Source organism: Gigantopelta aegis, chromosome 3 (genome assembly GCF_016097555.1).
Source record: "Gigantopelta aegis isolate Gae_Host chromosome 3, Gae_host_genome, whole genome shotgun sequence".
Classification (NCBI taxonomy): domain Eukaryota; kingdom Metazoa; phylum Mollusca; class Gastropoda; order Neomphalida; family Peltospiridae; genus Gigantopelta; species Gigantopelta aegis.
In genome coordinates, this window is record NC_054701.1 from 11,617,041 (window position 1) to 11,641,188 (window position 24,148).

A 24,148-nucleotide genomic window follows, 5' to 3' on the forward strand; every position below is an offset into this window, starting at 1 on the left:
TGAACCATTTCTCGTTATAGCCAGTGCACCACAACTAGAGTGCTGTGGGTATGTGCTATGTTAAATATGGGATGGTGCATATAAATAATCCCTTGCTACTAATGAGAACTAGCGGGTTTCTTCTCTTATATGACAAACTGACCAAATGCTTGACATCCCACACACATATCACCGTGTGTGGGATATGTGAGCTAAATTAACAAACTGACCAATGGGAATACGAAAACTGCGTAAGACTGACGTCTAGACGACAGTGAAATTGCTGGGAGCCAACAGCTGAGTAACGTTTTGCTCAGCTGCTGACTCGCATGTGTGGTGGGCTTTATAACCGCTACAAACTCAGAATAGTGCCTTTAACCGACGATCGTACTAGTAGTTCAATTAATACAAAACAAAAATTCATGAATATGAATAAAATATTCCTTTTCAGTTCATAAACCACCGATAACGTACATTGAGACTGTCTCGTCAATCATCAAACGGGGAAAGGCGTCATCCCGTACTTATACTACTTGTTGTATCTCAAAACTAAATTTCAGGGGATACTACACGTGGAACGTCTTAAAATGTTGGTAATACGTATTTGTAGGCCTCAGGTCTATATCCCTTAGTCTACAGCAAAGATTTAAAGTATTTTTGGTCAATAATTTTATTTTGAACTGATGTTAGGGGTGGGGGACCCCCAAAACCACCCTCGCTTGGAAATAATAATTTAATTTTTTTTATTTATCTTATGTGCAAAATGTGAAAATATTGGTAAACATAAATAAAACAGCAATACCCATAGTGGACAGCGTCCTCTGTTCATGGACTTTGCACCATTAGCAGACGACATTATTACTATTGTGGTCTCATTTATATACTGGCCAATGTACATACACAAAGCACCTAAAAAAACATAGAACATTTTGTTTTAAAAACACTTTTTCTTCTGCTTTTTTTTTTAACGTGAAATGTAACTGGAATTAATGACAAAACAAAACATATTTTATGTTTTGTTTTTTTTCACTTTGGGAATGTTTTCTCTACAATAAAATAATCACGCTGTATGGCCAATGCTTTAACGTCATGTTTGAAGTCTATGTGTCCATCAGTACAATATAGAATACCACTCCAATGCATACCTAATATACGTGAAAAATAAAAACTTGTAATCGATAAAGAAGACTGCAAATTAATAAACCATGCATCCCAGTTGAGGCTGCAAAGTCAGGTCTGATTAATTTAATCAAAAAGCATGTATTTCGCTTCGATATAATACGGTATTCGAGAGTGGAATAGCAGATTCGTACTACCCATTGGAATGTTTATTTAAATAAAAGAACACTGATTATGTGGAAAATGTTTTATATATTTTATTATTAAAGTGAAAAACGAAAACATTACTGTTGGTAATAAGTTCGTATGACATCACTGAGCATGCGCATTATACTTATACGTAGTACGGTTTTCGAGTAAATGAGAATACACTAATGCTCGACAAACACAATGCTCGAAATACACAAAAGACTAGCACAAAAGACTAGCATACAATCGATATTTTAAGTCCACCATACTTGTACAGTTAATAAATGGATCTAAATACACATATGTACACACATTCTTCTGGCGGCTCCGTTTATAGTAAAAGATATATTCCTGGAAATTAATTAAGCACCACCTGAATTGTATTGCAGCCAAAAAGGCGCCTACGTTTTATCCCAATATTGAATAATTACACATTCTGTATCTACTGGGTATTTACCGAGATGACATGGATAAATTATTTTGAGAGACTTTAGCCTATCCCAGCTTCACACATTATCATGCACATTTACTGTTTATGTTCCTTTCACTAGAATGCATTAAAAATAATTTATACGTTATAGACAACCACTCATTTTGTTCATCGTTTGTGTACTCCAATAATCGACAGGTCGCCACTTGTGATTGAAGGTATTTCACTCTCAAAAAGAAGTTCTTTCCATCCCTACCACCCCCAAGACATTTTACAATAATATGCGTTAATCTACTCACAAGTTAACACACCAAAAACAGTATAAAATTTTAAATGTGTAAAAGAAGCTGTAAAATACATACCACTCACATTAGCATATTCAATACCGTATATCTACACAAGATTCAAAAGAAGCGTTGGAAATCGTAAGGGGATGCACTCCTGTATCACTGTCAGTTTTTTTTTGTTTACAGTTGTTCTTAACCACGACATGCGCTCCAACTACATCAGTAGGACTGTCACTTAATAGTGCACGCTAGTTCATGCCTCAACAGCTTCTGAAAACAAAGGGGCCTCGAAAGGCGCACATTGATGTGGATAGAGTAACATTTCTAACAAGAAGCTACAACTACAAGCATGAACAAATATTTCTCAATTAATTCAACTACCTATATGAGTCTACTGTTGGGTTCCTGGTAATGTGTGTACTAGCCATCATTAGTCTATCCCTGACATTTTACACGAAAACTAAAAACTTAAGTTAAAGATGTGCCGTTAAACGATTGTATGGCCCAAAGCATGTAAACCACATGGTAAGGATGTATACGCTTTTGTTTTGAACTATTGATTGAGCACAAGCAAAATACACAGTAACTCTCATAACGTATTTATTTGTTGACAAATGCAAACACAAACCTGACTATCGCTTGTGCACTCGGGTACCAAATTAGTTATTATTTTTGAGCATGTAATATACAGCTTAAGATAACGGTATTAACCACTGTTAAAGTCACAAAACAAAATGGCTATATAGAGCTTATTTCGTCTACTAGACTATAAACACCCCACAACGAAGAAACACAAAGAAAAAAAGAAGAATAATCAAACAAAAGTGGGGGGAAATTCGAATTATAATTGCATCATAATGAGTGGTCAACATGCTTTATGCCAGTAAAGGCAACTAAGATAAGTAATTTAAAAATGAATCCAATCCATCCCGCCACAAAATTATTTACAAACAATGTAACAATGAAACCTATTTTCAAATATCCTTCAATTACATTTGAACGTCATCATAAAATAATATTGCATATTATGTATAATACTTCTTCAGCTTACAAATTAGGGTTAAAATACCAAATACAGAAGACATGCTTACATTCAGATTCGTGCATAATGCAATCCTACAAGATCAGACACAGCTAGATCTCAAAACTAGTGTAAAATTACATACATACTAAAATACACCATATCGCTTCAGGCAAAACTCGTGGTCACAAATATCGCTTAAAATAAGACTGTTGCCGCCAAGTGTTCCGTTGTGCCACACAATCTATCTTTAAAAATACTTAGCAAATTACAAACAATTTCAATGTATACAACGGATTTGCATGAATGTATTCATATTTTTGCAACAACATAGTAAATAGGAATATTGTTGTATAGTGCCAAGTACTATGAATTATTTCATAAAGGATGGCTCAACTATGTCTGCCTTATTATGATAAATACATTAAGCTTGATGCCATGAACAGACAGGATACTATATCTTATCACGCCTGAGATACAACACTTCTTTTCTTGGATGACTCCTCTGGATGTGCGGCAATACCTCATACTCTCGGAGAGGCCTGAACTCACTACAGTAAGGACAATAAAAATCTGCTTGTTGTAAAAGTTGTTGGCGTACTGTATTGGTAGCAAATCCTGGAGATTGACACTTTGGTTGTTGAGACACAGTTGCAGTATTACTGGGCGGTCTTTGATGCTTAGCGTTAAGCTGGGTACTTTTTGCATCTACACCCAATGTTCCATGTCCACTAGATGACTGCAACGAGTTGGTAGTGTGAGACTTGGGTACTCTAACAGTTTGATGCTGCTGCACCTGAAGCGCCTGCTGAGTGACAGGCATCCTTTGGTAGTTCATTGGATCTTGTACTACTGTTGGTCCCATTAGAGGCGGGCGTAGTGTAATAAGTGTTGGCTGACCTGTTGCAATGAAATTTTGTATACCAAGCCCAAACCGAAGTGGCAGCTGCTGAAAAGGCATGGGTGTCAGATGAGCTAATGGATAGGCGTGGTGGATAGTTTGTAGTGAAGGAACGGACTGAGCACTGGATAAAAGAGTGGCAGCTGGTACGTGGGCTTGGGGAGACACTGTTTGCTGTGGAATGGTTCTTGCTGGGAGAATTTGAGGAGAATCAGTCTTTCGTTTTGGTTTTAAATTAAATATCTGAAATGATTCAGGTCTTAGTTCCTCATCGCTACTTACTGGAGGCTGTGATGCCACAGTTGTAGTTGACTGTTGAATCGCAGAAGTTGTAGTCTGAGTAACAGGATTACCAGACAAGTCGAGTGGACAATTACTGAATAAAAGAGATTTATTCCTCTGCACTCCACTTAATGATGACAAAGCAGAGGATGTGACACTTCCACTAGTAGACAAAGGTTGTGATATAGATATTTGAGGATTGGCTACAGATACCGTGTTTCTACCAGGCACAGAGGGCACCTTTAACACTGCACGTGGAATGGGTGCTGGACTGCTGGAATTATTACAGTCCCCACTTGAAACAGACTTTTCACCTGCTTTATTCTGAGCATGCAACCTATGCAGTCTATCGGCAATGGAATAAATTGATGACTTACGCCTAGGTGTACACTGACTGATAGAGGAAACTCTATTTAGTGGTACATGGGTATTTTTAATTGTATTTGAAGGTGATGGTGTTCCATGTGTCCGATCTGGTGTAGCATCCAAACTGGATAGAGATGAAGAAATTGCATCCGCTGGTCCTTTCCCTTCTACACAATTTAACAGACCTGCATTACTGGAAACGGATTCTTGAACGGTGGTGACAGACGATGAGAACACTGAAATGCTTGAATCAGATGATATAACCTGAACACCCTCATTACAGATGCCATCAGTATCATCAGCACTATCTACTGAATCATCTATATTTTCACAATCCATCATCAGAGCATGTGTTGGATCAGCCTGCTTTCTTGGATTTACACGGTCAGTATTTAAGTGTTTGTTATGTCTCTTTGGTTGCTTGGCAATTGGACTAAAAGACGATCCTGCACTCACATTGACTTCTTGTTGAAGAGGTTTGCTACTTTCATTTACTTCATTTTCAGCAGCACTACATATTTCTGTTGATACTTTTTTGACTTGAGACTCCTTTTCAAAAGTTGCTGAAGTTGGCTTATCTTTATTAGCTTTTTGATTTGACTTTTTAGATCCCAGAGCACGCTCACTGTAAGATCCACTTTTAGAAATTGAAGGAACTCTAAGGAAGAGATTGTCTTCAATTGCTAAAGGCAGTGATTCATCAATAACATTTTGATTGTGGACAACTGAGATGTGCTTAAACACAACATCATCAGTCTTGTCCTTGAATACTTTACAGTATGGACAAACGTACACAAATACTTCCGTATGCTCTCTCTCAAGATGAGAAAACGTGTAATCCAGAGATGGCATGTGAGCCTGGCATCTTAAACACATGTAAATGTCCTTTTCAATGACAAATGTGTTTCCAACCTTGCTACATTCTGCACCTGATGGAATTGCAATGACTTGAACAAATTCCTTTGCTGCATCTGACAAAGAAACTTCATTTTTGGCAAAATTAGTTGGATGGACCATCTTTACATGCTCGTGAACATTCAATTCTGAAGAAAACTGTGGACGTTTGCCTCTGCTACCTTTACAGTAAGGACATGTAAAGAGCTCAATATCTGTGTGGTGATTTTTGAGATGTTCAACCATTGCAGACAGGTACGGAGAATGAATGTTACATTTCTGACACTTATATGTGCAGGTTAGCCTCTCATTTCTCTGTACAATTGCATCAACATCAATCTCTGGCAAATTAGAAGACCGACTTGATACTGAACTGCTTGACCGTGCCTTGTGCCTCTTACTGAACTCTCGTCTATGGGAAGTGGGTTCTGTTACCTTGACGACATCCTCAGAAACACTTTGCTCTGTATGTTGGCATATAGGTTCTGTGGTGTCGACATGAGACTCTGACATATTTTCATCAATGATGTCTGGCTTATCACGGAGACTGACAACTTCAATAATTTTTAGTTCTGAAATTCCTGACTCGTCATCGTCAGCATTTTGCGGTTCTTGATATACCAGATCTTCGGCAGTATCAACAGTTTTTAAACTAAAAAACAACAACAACACATTAACATAAAAAAAGAAAAGAAGAAAAAAGATTAGTAAAATAAAATGTTTATATTATAAATTCAAAGTACATTTTGTTTTACTTAAAATGTATAGATGATTTCAGACTCTTGAAAATAGCTGAATTCAATATTTCTAAAACATATTATATAAATAGTCCTGGTCCTGAGTACTTTTTGCAGGAATAAGAGATCCCCTATATTTCATAATTTGGTAATGGAACCACCTGTGCCATCACAAAAATTAGGGTGGACATTCTGATCCCAGGCAATAACTGAGAAATCAACATGGTGAAAAAGCAACCGAAAATTAGGGGTAATTGATATAATTTGGCAAAATATTAGTATATATATATCATAGCATTTTACCTAACAAAATGAAGATAGTAGTCCCCTACAAGATACAATAAAGACGTTTTGGACTAGATACTTTTCAAGAGCAACAGAGGCCAACATTAAATTATGATGTCATCAGGGTGTTGCCTTTAAATATTGACAACCCCAAAACAAATTGTAATGGAGACACAAAAGCTCACAATAAACAGACATGATTTAGCTTTTCTAAAAGAAGACATCTCAGGTAATTTTTAAAATCATAACCTTTGACAAATTTAACATATTAACCCCATGGCCGGCATTTGAACATTTGACCGAAATCTAAAAATTACTAGATTTTCTATAAAATGGCAGAACTTTCAGTAACTTCAGAACTTGATGGAATAATGTTCCATTTGGTAAAATATCATCATCTACAAATGTTAAAAAGCAATTGGATATCTGAGAAACGTCTATGACGCTAGCTAGCTGAACTTCAAGACTGGATATGGGGTCAAAGGTTAGTAACAATAAAAAATCAAAAGCCATAGACCGGAATGAACTTGGTTGTACTCCCAAGAAAGTTCTTTCAGTCCATCATATTAGAAGTTTGCCCAATACTATAAGGACATAGTTGTCATTGGATAGCAAGACTAACCTGGCTGAAACACAATTAACTACATGGAAGGCATATAGTCCAGTGTTAGTTGTAATTCCGTGGGAATTTAATGAAGAAAGTTGGCAACATATATAATTTTAAAGCTTATTACAGTAGCATTCTGAAAAGCTTTGGTGAATTTTTTTCCTAAATATTTTCAAGGTCATATCTCAAGTTCAAGGTCATGGCATCAAAAAATGCTGTATTTTGCATAAATTTATACTGTTTTACCGTATTTTGAGGAATTGTGATTGTGACTGGTCTATATATTATATTTTAAATAATAAGACTTTAACCATAGAATTATAAATTACAATGGTGACATTTAATTTTATTCATGTTCAAGGTAATGTTAAAGTCATTTCCTAAAATGCACTATATATTACATGTTTGGTTATATGCATACATCTAGGTTTGATAGTTAATGATCATAAGAGCAACATATCCAAATATTAATATTTTTATTACAGAAATAGCCTGTAGCAGTATATGCTTAACCTTCTGACTACTGCAGGCGAGATATCTCGCCCGACGTCACGTCAGTCGATATACTGTACACTGTATACAGTGCATTCCCCAATTCATATTTCCCGCCGTTTTGCACACGACACTCACCGGAAACGGAAATATAATTAAAGAAAAAAGATTTTTTTTTTTTCAAAATGGTGGCTTTTGTTTTGATTTTTTCAACTGAAAATACCTTGAAATTTTGAGTTCAAAAAGTGGTTTTCGGCAAGTATTTTCGCTTGACAACAATGGCGGCACGTCGCGGTCATTTTCAGGGATCGATAGCTGATTGTGACAGCTAATTTGATAATAAATTTGATAGTTTTACCAACAACGAAAATTACCAAATATTGCAATATGAATCTTAGTTCGGGTTTTAAAAAAAATTCTGGTCAGAAAACCACTGTTATCGGGAATAATGGACATAAATACTGGACAGCTGGCCACAAATGGCCGTAAGTAAATGCAACTTTTTCGAATTTTTTTTGCCTAATTTTAATAACCATTAGCCGATCTAAAATAATAAAAATTACAAAAAAAAAGACATGAAAATAATACTTACTGATTCATATATGAACTTTATTTCATGTATTTATAAAACATTTAAGTGAATATAATATGTGAGTAAAAATTATAAACTTGTACCCACTCAACGTGGTTTTTGTTAAAAATTAATCCAGTAGTCTAAAGGTTAAGTATCACAGAAATAATAAGAAAGGAAATATTGTGGAGCACTGGCTGGCATTTAATGCAAATGATGCAATTTACAGTATGAGGGTTGTGCTACATTTAAGAGTCTTCTTCACAATCTACATCTACTAAATTTAAAAGACACCCTGAAACTGAAACTAACACTTTAGATACATCTGCAAACATTTTAGGACTTGGAATCTTTTTTCTAATACTTTATACTTATTCGACCAATCCTGTGACACCAACCTAAAGCAAGTTTATAGTTACAAACACTAACAACAGAAGGAAAGAAAGTGTTACATACAGCCCAGTAATACTCTTTGTAATGTTTTTTTTTTCTCTTTGGCGAATCATTAGTGTGGGGGTTTTTTGGTATAAAATTAATATTTCCCAAAACAATAATTTGTCTACTTAAGGATATGCTAAAATAACAATACAAATTGTTTTTATATAATTTTAGAATGCTTTCAGTGGTATATCTTAACTGAATTTTGTTAATGAAGATTCAAACACTAACCTAATAAGAGCATTTCCTATTTTAATATAAAATAAATTAATGTTAATATGAAAATTTCCAGGTTGCCAACATTTATCATCATAATTATTTGAGATATTTTATTCATAACAAGCCAATTACCATGCACATTGATAATATTCATTTAAGAATTGACCACAATTACTGTTAGTATGAATCTGCTTTGGGATGGGAAAGGCAGGGACCATAGTATAATTGTTTATGGTTCATCAATATAGACACAATAGTAAAAAATCTTTCAACTGAACAGATTGCCGCAAAAGGTATAGATGGAGTGAACATTTAATTATATCAATTTAATGAAATATAGGCCAAAAACTTCTTTTTCATCAGTACTGACCATTATTAAAACCCAATGCTCATCTGTGGACACACATGAATGCTAAGGTCATGGTCGCTGTGAACTAAACAGCTGGGTACATGAGCTACATTTGCAAGTAAGCAATTAGTATAGTTCAACTACATTGAATGGCACAAAGCAAATGTTTTGCGAATATATGTGTTATATATCTGGGTGTAACCTACCAAATCAAATCTCGCATCTACCACATTTAACTTTTTAATCAGAATTAACAATCTGATTAAAATTAGCTCTACTGGTCGTCTACCAGTAGATCTAACAGCATTGCGTGGACTCCCATGTCCAGGTGACATTTCATCTATAAATAACAATTAATATATTGACCAATTACACTACGTTATTCAGGAGCAAACAAATTCTAAATATATCGGGTGAGACTACTTATGCAATAGGCGAACATGTTGGTCTATTTCAACATTAAAAAACAGAGTGGTGCAGTAATAAACTCTGGATTCTATATTGGTATAAACAGATTTTTATGGCTATACCATCACAGTTGTTTGTTTTGGTCTTAAAACAAATTTTATATAAAATTTTATATTGAAAATAGTTTCTGGCATCCTTTGTAATTACCTGAATCATTTCGTATACCCTCGGCATAATCCCGAATGTTTTCAAATTCTTTTCAATCACTGGCTTGATTTTGCAAGTAAGGTTTTGATTGGTCGAATGAAAGGTCAACTGGACAGGAGCTCCTACGGGGTGCTGTTAGATCCACAGGTAATAGTAATTAACCAGTGAAGCTAATTTTAATTAGACTGTTAATCAAAATTAAAATCTCAAATATAACTAATACAACCCCTAAACCTCAAATAAATCACAAAAAGGGGTGTGTGAAGATGCTGATTTTTAATATAACAGGAAGTATCTTTGCCAATCCTAATTCCACATAATGGCTGTCACCCTAAGTCATGAGAAATGTATCATCTATATCACTCATGGCAGTATTTAATGGTCTCTGTTATACATGTTATAGTTACATCATTCTTTTACAAGAGATTCGTCTAGACAGACCACGGCTATTGCGGCTATCGAGTGATGGATGTAATGATCGAGGGCGTTTATTAATTTTTAATGGGGAATGTATGCCCTAATATCTTGCATAGCTTGATAATTATCATGTAGATAATATGTATGTTGATGAATTTTTGCATCAGCTTGACCATGATTTTATAGCGGAGGGCACCCACACTGTCAGGTCTTGTTATGAAGCAACAAGTAGTTTGGGTGGGGGTGGGGTGGGGTGGGTGGAGTGGAGAGTACTTTTCAAGACTGTTATATGGCCCACAGAGTATATTTTAAAATGGGTTCGGGGATGGGGCGCATGGCTTGATAAAAATACATATTTGTGGGCACGAACCTTCAGGGTAGGCGGGGGTTGTGTGTGTACATGCTTCCCCGAAAATATTTTTAATTTCAGGTGTTAAAATACGTCATTTCAAGTCTTCTGAAAAGAATAACGGGGAAAAGTGGGTGGTGTGCAGTGTCCTCTGGTCACCTGCTCTGCAACCTTTGATATAAGTGTCCTTTTTAACGCTGCTAACTCTCTCCCTCAATACTGGAAGCACCCCTTTTCAAATGTTACAGCTGATTAGTAATGTAATGGAAAATAAAGCAAAACTATTTAATAATATAAAATTTTAGTCTGCTTGGGTTTTTGTTTTAAAGAAAATAATTATTTAATTTTTACAGATTTATACTGTAACTTTATTACTTATGTTAGTGAACATGGGACTTGTAGGGATAACTTTCTTCAGCCATTCAGCAATCGCTGAAATTTAGGTCAGACAGACCTTCGTTTTTGACGGGTGCGAGCGCTATCATGCCCGTGAACCCCGTCAACTCAATCTGAACAAATCACGCTTGCCTTTTTTTTTTTTTTTTCAACTCCGCCATTTTAATTGTTTATTGAATCCAATCCACAATGCCACAAAACTTTCCATTCTGTTCACAATGAACTTCCTAGAAATACTTTTTATAAATTGAAACATGACTGGCTGGTTATCTTTACAATGAGCCAATCAGCTAGGAGTTCACTTATTATTAAGATCTCATCGGTTTTGTTTCGTTTAATTTCGTACAACGTAGGTAATGATCGCAAAATTTATTTTACACTGTCGTTGTTTTGATTATGTACAGAAAAAAATAATAGGTGTGTTGTCCTATAATTCTATGATGTCCATACAGTAAATGCGTACACCAACAAAAAATGAATTTAGTAAAGCAGGTTTTGTTTTCGTTAATACTGTATCATTGAACTTGGTAGAGTCTAGTATATGCAATCAGTTGACGGACACCTGAAACAAACATACACCGATTTAATTTCAACTCAGTAATTCAAATTTACCAGTGTAAAGCATGTATATTTTAAAATTAAATTTACATTAGGGTTGTTTTTTTCTTCGTTTTTTTTATGGATTGCTATGTTTCGAGTTAGTAGTATAATAAATGACGTGTTAACTACAGTACACCAATAATTAAAGTTAATCCTGTTTGTAAAAATATATATTTATAAAAACTGTAGTAAGATATATTTGGGTAGAAACAAAAGATTTTTCTCTGTTATGACATTATTTTTTAAAATAGAGAATTTGCAGGTATATTTAACATGTATATTATGATATCATAACTGTGATAACCCTGTGCCATGTGGTTGTTACACTTTTACATTCAGTTCACAGATTTGTGTCCATGGAGAAATTCTGCACTGAAAACTAAAAATTATTGTACTTGTTTTAAATAAAACAGAATAAGCATAAACAAATCAGTTTCAATTCCTTATTCATAAATAGTCAACAGATCATTATGATTCAGAATTTTAATGCAAATGATATGCATATAATACATAACAAATCGATAAATGTTGTGTTCATGGTATTTCCTTTTTTTGTGTAAGACTGCAATGCCCCATTTCTTCATCTTTGAAAACAACCATCATATTAGTTAAATTAGGATATTAAATTAGGACACAAAAAATTATCCATTATGATATTTAAGTTTGAAATCATTACTCCTGAAACTTAATCATGTTCATGGGTGTAATTCTTCTCGTTCTTTTGCCTCTAATTCTAAGAATTTTGAGGTGTTTGATTTTTCCCTCCTCTGCAGTTTGTGGAGTGTGATTTCCACCCCCTCATAAGTATTTTGAGGAGTGCAATTTTTAGCACTCCTGGGTTTTTCAAAAACGAAGGTCTGGTTAGACACGCCCATGGTCTAACTATGGGCTACATCACGGGTAAAATCAAAGGGACCGACACCAAAGCTTGGTACAATTAAAGTTAAGGACACTTCGAACTTTTAACCAGTAAGATGTTACTTGATATATACTGAAGGCCAAAAGAAACTTTACCATTTTCAAATTGGAATTTACGAAAAAATTAATTGTTTTTAAAAAGTAACTCAATCCAAAACACATAGCCCAAACACAACAATAATGTATGCAGAAAATTATACCCGCCCACTGCACGTTTTGGGTGGAACACACAGAAAAGTGAAAAACTCGTGCACTATGAACAACAGCAATTGCACGTGCAATAAGGGTATAAAAACGGTTTAGACGGCATGTCAGACATCTACACAGATAAAAAACCACCATAGGAATGCCACGACTGACACAAGAACAATGCGAGAGAGCCCTGGGAGCCACTCATGCCCACATCGCCAGAACCTTCCGTTGTTCCCGTGTTACTGTTACAAACTTGATGCAACGCTACAGGCAAACAGGGAAGACATCAGACAGGCCAAGAACAGGCAGACCCATGGTGTCTTCTCCCTGTGATGACCGGTACTTGCGTACCTTGCATCTACGAAATCGCTTCCTGACAGTGACGTCATCAGCAATGAATGCCTTAGGTCACAGGGTTAGTAGACAGACAGTGGCCAGGCGACTCAGGATTCATGGAATACGGGCTTACAGACCATATAGAGGACACTTACTGACACCACAACATCGTCGTTTGAGATTGACATGGGTTAGGACTGTATGACGTTGGCAGCGACGTGATTGGCTGCGGGTTCTTTTCACTGATGAAAGCCAGTTCTGTTTGTTCAGAGTTGATGGAAGACAGCGTGTGTACATCTGTAGGGGAGAACGAGTGGTGGCTTCTTGCATTCAGGAGGTCATGCCATATGGTGGAGGGAGTGTCATGGTGTGGTGAGGTATCTGTGCACAGGAAAGGACACCATTGGTCATCGTTCACGGAAACTTGACAGCTCAACGTTACAGGGATGACATTCTTCGTCCAACTGCAATACCATTTCTCCAACGGCAGCCACGTGGTGTCATTTTTCAGCAAGACAACGCCAGACCTCATACAGCCAGAATCGTACAGAACTTCCTTAGAGCCAACAATGTAAACGTATTGCCGTGGCCTGCACGCTCCCCAGACATGTGCCCCATAGAACATCTCTGGGATGTTTTGGATCGCCGTGTTCGACAACGACCACACCCTCCAGCCAACCAACAGGAACTGATCCAGGCCCTTCAAGAAGAATGGCAACGCGTCCCACATGACCTCATCAGACGACTTGATTTTTTCTATGCATTGGAGAATTATTGCTTGTATTGGGGGCAAGGGGTGGTCACACACGCTATTAATGTGACTTGTTATTGGACTTGAGTGATTGTCTGTATGCTTTGCATGTCGTCCATGAAGTTGAAAGCTCAATTTGTGTACACCACCTCACTTTCGGAAAATGTGACGTCATTATCAGATGCTGAATGACACTCATTTTTAGTTATGTTAATGTTGACATTGATCTAGTCAATATATTTTACCTCATGCGACTATCTTTTGTTGTTTTTATACCAGAGTGATTTAAAACTATGGTAAAGTTTCTTTTGGCCTTCAGTGTATATATATATATATATATATATATATATATATATATATATATATATTGGTACCTAATCGTTACAAACCACTTGTATGACTGTAAATATGTTAGGACAGAAGTAAATAAGCGAATTATTACGTTCACTCAATATGTACATATTTCTTGGACTGATTCTGTTAACAAACCTCTAAAGCTGTATTTAACAATTCTTGAAATATGACCTTGGAGTTGTCAGGAAAGAGAATGGATATATGTACATGTTAGGATAGAAGTAAATACATTATGCATTATAATGTCAGCAGTAGGTGAGCAGAAAACTTCACCAAACAATGAAAAAATAGCAGAAACGCTGGGGGGTTTTCTAACACAATATCAATTTCGCCAAATGAAAATAAAATTTACCAACTTATTTTAAAATGTGCAATTGGTGAATTTGCTGAGTACCTCAGCTAGCTATGTAAGTTCAGTCAATATGTACATGTTTCCCTTGGATTGATTCAGTTATCAAATATATGAAGCTGTATTTAACAATTGTTGACCTTTGACCCTGATATCTGACCTTGGAACTGTCAGGAATAACGAATATATGTAAATATGTTAGTATAAACATAAATACATTGTGTATTATTAATTTCACTCAATATGTAAATGGTTTTTTTGGACTGATTTCGTTATCAAACCTATGAAGCAGTGTTTAACCATTCTTGACCTTTGACCCTGACATGTGATCTTGAAGTTGCCAGAAAAATGGATATATGTAAATATTTTAGGATAGAAGTAAATACATTATGTATGATTAATTTGACTGAATATGTACATGTTTTTCCTGGACTGATTCCATTATCAAACCCCTGAAGCTGTATTTAACAATTCTTGACCTCTGACCCAGACATGTGACCTTGAATTTATCGGGAACAAATTTATATAGGTACACATGTTAAGAGTAGACAAATACATTATGTATTATTAATTTCACTCAATATATACACATTTTTCTTGGATTGATTCAGTTGTAAAACCTCTGAAGCTGAATTGAACAATTCTTGACCTTTGTCCTTGACATGTGAACCTGCTAGGAATAAATGGCACCAAACATGTTTTAAATCTCCATGGTCTAACCTTCAAAATGCTGTATGTTGCCTGCTTTCTTCATTAAATTCCCATGTCAGATTATATGTTGACAAGTGACCCTGGACTATACAGAATGAATTACATCTGTTTCTTCAATATTTATGTTAAGATGTAATACCATGGAATTGGTGTTGTTCAATATAGTTCTATATTAGATTTCCTGAAAACAGTTCCACTAATCACTATATCCGTGTTGGAGATAGGAGTTTTTATAAGGATTTTTTTATAATGAAATTTCGGCATAAGGATTTTTTATAATGAAATTTCGGCATAACTTCTATAGTTCGACTTTTTTGCTGGATCATGCACAGAAAGCATCAAATCATTCATATCAATGGTGAGACGAAATTACCTTTTTCATTTGATGCTTTCTGGGCATCATCCAACAAGTTACTCCAGAATTTTATAGTGGAAAACCAAGAAAGATATAGTAATTGGATAAGGGAACATTTTGTGCAGTATTGCGTCGCAATTCGCTATGCAAGTTTCAGAGATCGCTACACAATTTAAAAACATTAAACAATAGTTTCTAATCAATTTTCAGTGAACCAGTAATATCGCCAATCAAGATTTTGAAAAAAAAATGTTTCCTGATATATTGAGGAAGCAGATACATCATACTTTAAGATTATTCCTCATGCGTTCCATATAGTTAGTTTCGGTTTAACCAGGGTAGTGTAAATATTCAACGACATCGATGTGCTTGTGCTAGCTTGTATTGGGCAAACTTCTAATATGATGAATTGAAAGAATTTTGGGTACGAACCCAAGTTAGAAGTACATCCAGGTATTTTTTAGTTCATACTTTAGTAACTAAAGTTGGATAAGATTTCTGAATGGTCCTCACCAGTGCATCATTTAACTGACAGTAATAGTATGTTTTAACACAAAACTGCAGTTCTTTAGGCAAATCCTGAAGTGTACTTGAATGACTTTCTATAAAGTCCCGGTACAGGATAGTATTAATCTGGATTGTTCAAATGTGGCTCATCGGGCAATTCTGTGTATAAACTAATCCAAACTCTAGGTGAAGATACTTAAATGTTCAATGTTAAATTTGTTTGGGTTTTTTTAAATTTAAATTTGAGAAGAAAGCCCTCAGACAATCATAATACCAAGTTTTACAACTGTCTAATAAAAAAATCGACATTAGTTTGGGGAGGGTGCCCCAGATGATTATTGTACCGATTTTTGAAACAATTCAATCAAAGCTGTGGGAGAGGATAGACATCAAAAGAAAGATTGATTGATGGATGGATGGATGGACAGACAGCCCGATCTATGTAAACTGGTGATGGACAGTCATCAGAGGATCATTTGTTCCAGTTTTGGCTGAGATCTACATGGTGGAACGTGAGAACAAATAAAAACATCTTTTAGTCAATCAGAGCAACCACGTTAGATTTTGAATCATCACCAAAAAAAGGGAAGACTTGGTCGGGACCATGAGAGAATTGTTTACATGTATACCAAATTTGGTATATATATATCTGGTTCAATCGCAGACAATATTGCTGCTTGCCATACATGTGGTGCTAATGCCATGTTCACTGAAGGTGGAACATTAAAAATAAAAAAATAAATGCAGTAATCCATGATGGTGCATTCCCAAAAATCGCCGATTACCATAATACAAAATTATTGCAGTACTAAGTCAGAAATTGACGAACCAAATTCAGTTTTACTTCAGAATGGAACATGTAGTTCCAGCTAATTCATTTATTCACATATCTGTAGGATTTACAACACAGTCTTTTATTTAATAATACAGTTGAATACACTTAATTACATATTGGTTTGTAGCATAAATCAGTTATTTGCATAGTATTCGGCTGCACATGCAGAACCTTTTAGCATTAAACCAATACAAATTATAGTGCACATTATAATTGAATAGCTGTATAAAGAAAGATATTGGTTAATTGCATACAAAAACTAATAAAATCAAGATCATAAAATGTTCCACAAATCTTTAATATTTTACCAGAAACAATTGTAATTACAAATAGAACAAAGCAGAATGTTCTATGTTGGTTAAAAACTAATGTGCACACAATAATGTAAGAAAAATAAAGGCGGTTACTAAAGCATGGGACCTACATTGTTGACAAACTAAGAATGTGCTCATTCATGCAAGACTGCACGTAGTGCTTATAGCAATGTGTTTAAAAGTATATTTGTCGGAGGGAGGAGGGTGTCACAGGCATCTGCCCCGGTTTCTACAGGCCTGGCTTACATTGTGTTATAATTTAATTTATTTTTCATGATTAAATATTTTTAATTTTCTAATTAATTGAATGAAATAAGCAAAATAAACACTACGCTTTTTATATTTTGTTCAAAGCACAATACAATACTGTAACATTAGTACACTGTAACTAAAATCGGTTGACAGTTAACAGTTGCTAATATATTAAGTTATGTTTATTCCGTTTGCACATGGAAATTTCCGCCACTTCGCAGAGTAACACCGTTTCACTACACAACACCCCTCAGAACAATAGCTGTGAACCGTGGAATGCCATGTGCAACAATTAAACTGCAACAGGAATATTAGTAGCTAGCAATAGCACCAATAAACTCAAACTGCAGATTTGTAACAATGCAAAAACATAAATATTTAATCTTACAACATTTATGCTGTTATTTTATTTACTATCATTTTAAATTACATGTATAAACAAATGAAATGTATACAGGTTTCATCATTCAGACAGTGTTTGTTCTGCACAGCTTAGAGTAAGATAGACTGTCCATAACACATCTGTAAAGTTTACTGTTGATTATAATCTTGAAATGGGGCTCTGTCGAACAATCAGTTATACTGGTCATTAGCATAAATTACACGCACCAGGGGTATGCAATTAAGTGGATTTGACTGTATAATAAATTACATTATGATGTATCACATCATGAAATGACTAGCAACAGACCATTTCATAAGATTTTTAAAAAAATTAAATTTTAAAACTAGTCTAATTGCATTCTTACCTTTCTACATCATCTGTTCCTGGTACAGCAATAGGCACAGTCGGTTGTTCCAACGACAAATGATGCTCCTCTTCAACATCAGCATCCTTTTGCACGCCTGTGTCCATTAAGTTCTCGGTGTCCATCACGTTCTCCATATCTCTAGTTGTGCTGTCTGCCTCGGCACTCGTCTTGCTCATCCACCCTTCCTGAATGTACAAGAATTCTCTAGCCCGATGATAGTGCTGCTCTCGTACCACTTCATCAGGCTGGTTCTCGTCAACGCTGGGGGAAGCCTGAAACAGATGGGTCATGCGTTCAAAGATGTTTCCTCTGTCATCCTGCTTCATTTTCTGCACCTCTTTCAGCTGCTCCATGTCATAATATGATGGCAGTTGTCTGTAAGGACAAGGTCTTGAAGGATGGGTTGACGAACAGTGGTCAACTACCTCCTGCTCAGAGCTATAGAAACTGTCACTGCAGAGTGTGCAAATATAAACCTGATCGGATCCATGAATGTCATGCACATGTTGACTAATGTCATCTTTCACGTTTGTAGAATATCTACAGTGTGTGCATATGAAGCGCTTAGAAGGAATAGAATAACCAGGTGCTGTTAACGCTACATTTCCCTTAACTACAACATTGATGACAACTGGAGCTGATGTTTCATCTGCAGTCGACTGACCACCTGCTGTCTGGCTTGTATCTTTTTCTTGATTTGACATACTTTCAGCAATGACATAATGATCTGCTTCTATTACTTCTTTGCTTTTCAATATTTTTGATTCTTCACCCACATGCTCATTCTTAGCATGAGCAGAAGCACTTGCCATGGATGCAAAATCACTCTCACAATAGCCACACTTGAAAGAAATGCCTGGAATATGTCGGTAAACATGCATCTCCATTGTTTGTCTCACAGAAGTTGTAAAATCACAGGTCTTACAGCAATACTTTGTTGGAGACACATTATGGTTTTCCAAATTTTTACTTTCCATCATGACATCTTTGTTATCTGACAGAGGATACTTTGAATCCCCTTTCAGAATTGTGTGTGACGACTGTTGAGTGATCACCTGTGAAGAATCCTTGTGCACTGTTGATGGTTTAAGCAATTTGTTCGAATCAGTTGTCTTCTTCAAGAACTCCACAAAACTTCCAGCAAACCCATCCTCATTTAACTCATTGATATGTTTTTCATTTTCATCACTGATATCCGATGCTAGTTGGCTTACAACTGGTGGTGCAGAAACTACCTGTTTAGGTTTTAGTTTTGGAGGTCGGCCACGTTTACCTACGATTTTCGGTTGCTTTGAGATGTTTTTAATTTTTAGCTTAATACCTTTTGTTCTTTGCTCATCAAACTGACTTACAAGACTAGTGTTAGTAGAGTCATTTTCAGTGAGAGGTTTGCCTAATTTTAATTGTTTAACAAAATCCACTAATGTAACATAACATGGCTTACAGTGTGCCAGTAACTTGTCAATTTTTGATGAATGCACAAGGGACTGGGATGGAGCTTTAGTTTCTGCAGATCCCTTTGCTTGATGCAACAATTTTTGTTTGTTCATTTGCTTCTCATGTCTTCTGGCCAGTTTGTAGGCTTCATATTGCTGATATTCTTCTTCAATTTTCCGCTGCTTCATAGCTATTATTTCAATAGGAGATCTTGTTACTTTGGGTCTCAAGGCAAACTGTCGAACAGGCTTGGTCACCCCAGCTTTAATTTTTATAGTAAGTGGTGGTACCTTTCTGTTATCAGAATCTGAAAGATCACCAGTAAATGAATTTTGCTCTTCAAATGCAACATTGCTAGTTGTGGCACTAGCGTCTGGAGACTTCTTGATTACATCATGTTCTTCATCTGTAACAATATTGCTCAGACCAGGTTTTAATACCTTCTTCTGTGCCAGTAATGGTACACATTCATCACTTTCACTTCCAGTACTCTGTGAATGTCCAGATATTTTATAGTTGCCTTTGTTTCTTGTTAATGTAACTTTTAAACCTGTGGCTTCAGTAGATATCCTAGCTTTTTCTACATCCCTGGTGCTCTCTGCATCCATATCAACAGAAATAGTATCATTGTGGTCAATTGTACTAACTGTCTCGGACACAACAAAAGAATTGTCACATGAAAATATAGGAGTTTCACTTGTGTTTTCTTCCTCTTTGTGACTTGATTTTGAGTCTTCGGCAGATTTCTCAATGCAAGCATCTGTTGAAACAGACTCAGACGTTTCATTGCAAACATTGTTTGAAACGAACCCAGTAGTTTGTTCAGCTGTTTGGAATGTTGTATTAATCTTTTCAGAATAGTCTTGTGATTGTGGTTTTAAGATTACTGTTTCCGACTCGAACACATCATCATCATCATTTTTGTGGTTTAACGTACCACTGGCATCATTATTGGTACCGACAGACCCATCTGATGCTTTAATGGTTGCAAAATCTGCATTTGCTTCTTGGGGGAGTGATGTTTGTTTATTTTTGCCATTTTCAGATTCATTTGTATCTGGTTTTCCATCAACAGCAAAAGGACACTGAACATCATCTACTGGGACATCTACCTTGCCATCAGAATTACACACTACAAGAGGTGAGTCTGTATGCACATCACCTGGATTGTTATTTGCATCCTCCAATTTATTTATACCATCAGATGAATCAGTGGTACTCAATGCCTTAAAGTTACTCAGTAACTTTGCTTCAGAATCATCAACTGAAGCAAGCTGGATCTTGTTTACACCAGGTTGTTGTGAAAGAGTTTCATCAGAAATAGCTTGTTTGATCTCTTTGAACAAAGAAACACTGCTTGTTAATGGTAAAGATTCTAAAAGTTTTGAATCAGAACTGACTGTACTTTCAGCAAGTTCCATGTTGACATCCAAAACAACCTGACTCGAGTCTGAATTACCCGAGAGTTCAGTAACATCTTTTGAATCACTGGTAACATCAGCTGATGGGCTTTTATCTGGTAAAGGGAAGGCTGCATCTCCTGAACTTGACACTAAACATGTAACTAAAGAGATTGTTTCAGAATTACAACTTTTGGTTTCAGGATTTAAAGCTGGTTTAGGCAAAACATGGTCTTCACAAATGGGAATAGGATCAACATGAGATAGCGTTGAAACAGTGGACACATCAGTGGAAGTTATGCTGCATTCCACTGATTGAGCAGCTGCAAATGATTTGGAACGTTTCTTCTTGATGAAGGAAATAAGTGGAAGGTCATCAAGGTCACTTTCACTGTCAGAATCCTTCATCGAACTAGGTTTTATTTCTTCACCAAGAACTGGGTTATTTACTGTTGAATTATGGGCAGAATCTTCTAATGAATGATCACTTCTCCCTGATATGACAGGCTTGCCTAAATTTTGTATGGGTGACAAATCTTCAATGGATTCTATCAATGTGTTATTGGTCATCTGTTGTGAGATTGTTTGACAATCAAAATCAGAATCACTACTAACAGAATTCAAAACATCTTTCACCCGTTTGCATTTTGGTTTCCTTTTTCCAGCCCTCACATTGTTAACTGCCATAAACAAGGCAGATTTTTTTCCAACTGGCTGCTTCTGTTTTTTCTTGCCTGGAAAATCATATGTACCTCCTCGTCTTTTAATTTTAAACTTATTGCCATGCTTCAAATGTTTAAGACCAACATCTAGTTTTGGACGGCCTCTCTTTCTTGGCATTCCAGTAATGGGTTCCGATAAATTATTTGTAGTAATACTGAAGCCACCTGATTTCAACTGCAAAGATGGTTCTAAAACATTGGTTTTTGAATCATCAGTCAGTGATGTTTTCTCAGACTCCATTGCAGTGGCAACTTTAACTTTCGGCCGTCCACGTTTCTTCTTAATTGGTAATAAAACATCTGATGGAAGAGTAACTGCCTTTCCTTGAACTGGCAATAAAGAGGAAGCCACTGAGGCTTGGTCTCTTTTTGGTACTTCAAGATACCCAGTTTGTGATTCGTTAGTTTTCTCAATCTCCATCACGCTGGTCTGAACTTTAAGTTTGGGTCGTCCACGCTTCCTTATTGGTACGGAAATATCCATGGAAGGTGTTGAAACATTCAAGGGAGGTGTCAACATGTCTATGGCCTTTTCTAGGATTGGAGGTGGAGAAGAAATTACTGTGGTGTTATCTACGATTGTTACCACTGAGTCATCACTTTCACGGACAGACAAAGTATCCACGCTATCAGAACTTTGGGGTTCAGCAAAAAGAACTGGTGGTTCCTCATTATTCAATGTATTCTTAGTTTTTTGCTTTCTTACAAGAACATGCTTATTTGACTGCATTTTAATTTTTTGCAATTTTCTCATTATAGGTTTGATTTTTCTAGGTCGAGAAGGTGCTGAACTTTTGGAATTTTCTTGATGTCTTGGACAATCGCTTCTATGTAACTTCTTAAGAAGATTTGGTTTAGTTTTAATTCTTGATGTGTGCCCAGATGCATGCTCATTTGTTACTGCACCTCCTTTAGTAGTTGTGGGCCGTTGTCTGTTCATACTAGTAACAGCTATATTCTTCAATTCAGTAATTTCTTCAGTATGTTTTGGTATGTTAGCTAAAATTCTTTTATGTTTTTGCTTTTTCAGGCTGACAACAGACCGAGAACTGGGTGATGCACTTCTAGAAGTTAAGAGACTCTCATCATGTTTTAACTGTTTTCTCAAAAGATTTTCATCTAACAACTCATATTCCCCACTCAGTGTTCTCTTTCTTGGTTTTGGTTTTGGTACATTCACCTGGTTTAATCTGGTCACCATGGAAGGCTGCTCGCGGTATGATTTAAGATTTCTGATGAACTTTAACTCCTTTCTTCCAAGAAGCTTTTTCTTCACTATCCTGTGTGCAGCCTTTCTATTTGCTGATTGCTTACGAATCTTGTGTGATTGACTCAAGGTACGTAAAGGTGCTTTCAATGGTTTGTTGCTGAGCCCCTCTTTTGCTTCAATCACCGCTGCTTCAAGTGATGTAGATCTACTGTTAGCTTTCCTTTTACTGTGAAGTTTATTCACATGCATGTTATCTCCTATTTTCACTTCAGGAACCGTGGAAACAAGTTCCTCAGAATCTTTGATAATGTTTTTGTCCTTCACAACTACTGTAGACATAGCTATTTTACCCAGTGTTTTTTTCCCTCTTGTGGTCATTATTCGTTTAGAGCTCTGTTCATGTTCTTGAGATCTGGCTGCATCAGCAATAAGAATTCCTTGTGTGGATGTCTTTGTTTTTAATTTCTTACTGCCACTTTCATTCACACTGCTTGCAGCTAACTCCATTCTGTTTCTTCTTCTATGTTTGGTATTTGCAACTGAAGCTTGTGATTTGGATTTCTTTTGCCGTCCAACTGGACTATATTCTCTCTGAAAAAGAAAAAATATAGAAATATGTTACATCGTATTTCCCAGCGAACATTTTCAGGGCTAGCTCTGGCACTTGCCAAATTCACCAATTGCAAAAGCAGTTGGCATATTTTTATTTTAGTTTGGCGAAATAATTTATGTAATAATTGACATTTTTTCAGAAAATAACTGACAATTTCTGCAATTTTTGAAGTTTAATAGACAATCTGGCTAATTGTTTTGGGTGTCTAACATAGTTATTTCAAAATTTGTTTGATAGAAAGACAGGAAACCAGCTACTGCCAAATTGGCTACTCCTACTGTTAAAGAAACAATGGATCTTTTATATTATGAACTTTCCCAGACAGGAAAGGACATACCCAGAGCCTCTAATTCACCACTTGTGGAACACTGTAAGTTCCCTCCCTCTATGAGGGCAATCAATCCTGCAACATATATTCTATATATTGTCATGCCCCTCATATGCACAGTGTTCGAGATTAACAGTATCCCGATATCCCGGGGATACCAGAATTTAATTTTGGATACCCGACTTCAAGAACCCAGTATCCCATCGGGATATCATATAATACTAAATTCTCAGGTGGAATACCAGATTTTGAAATGTTAGTATCCAACT

General features: G+C 36.0%; 1 protein-coding gene across 1 annotated transcript in view; it reads right to left on the reverse strand.

Annotated features, from left to right (window-relative positions):
- Positions 1 to 1,340: 1,340 nt before the first annotated feature.
- The window catches only part of LOC121367522, a 44,897-nt gene continuing 22,089 nt past the window's right edge, over positions 1,341 to 24,148 (reverse strand). The window contains exons 2-3 of the mRNA XM_041491747.1: positions 18,167 to 23,529; positions 1,341 to 6,120 (exon numbers count right to left, since the gene is read on the reverse strand). Coding sequence (XP_041347681.1) covers positions 3,480 to 6,120; positions 18,167 to 23,529 — 8,004 coding nt within the window. The 3' untranslated portion in view covers positions 1,341 to 3,479. The remainder of the gene's footprint in view (positions 6,121 to 18,166; positions 23,530 to 24,148) is intronic.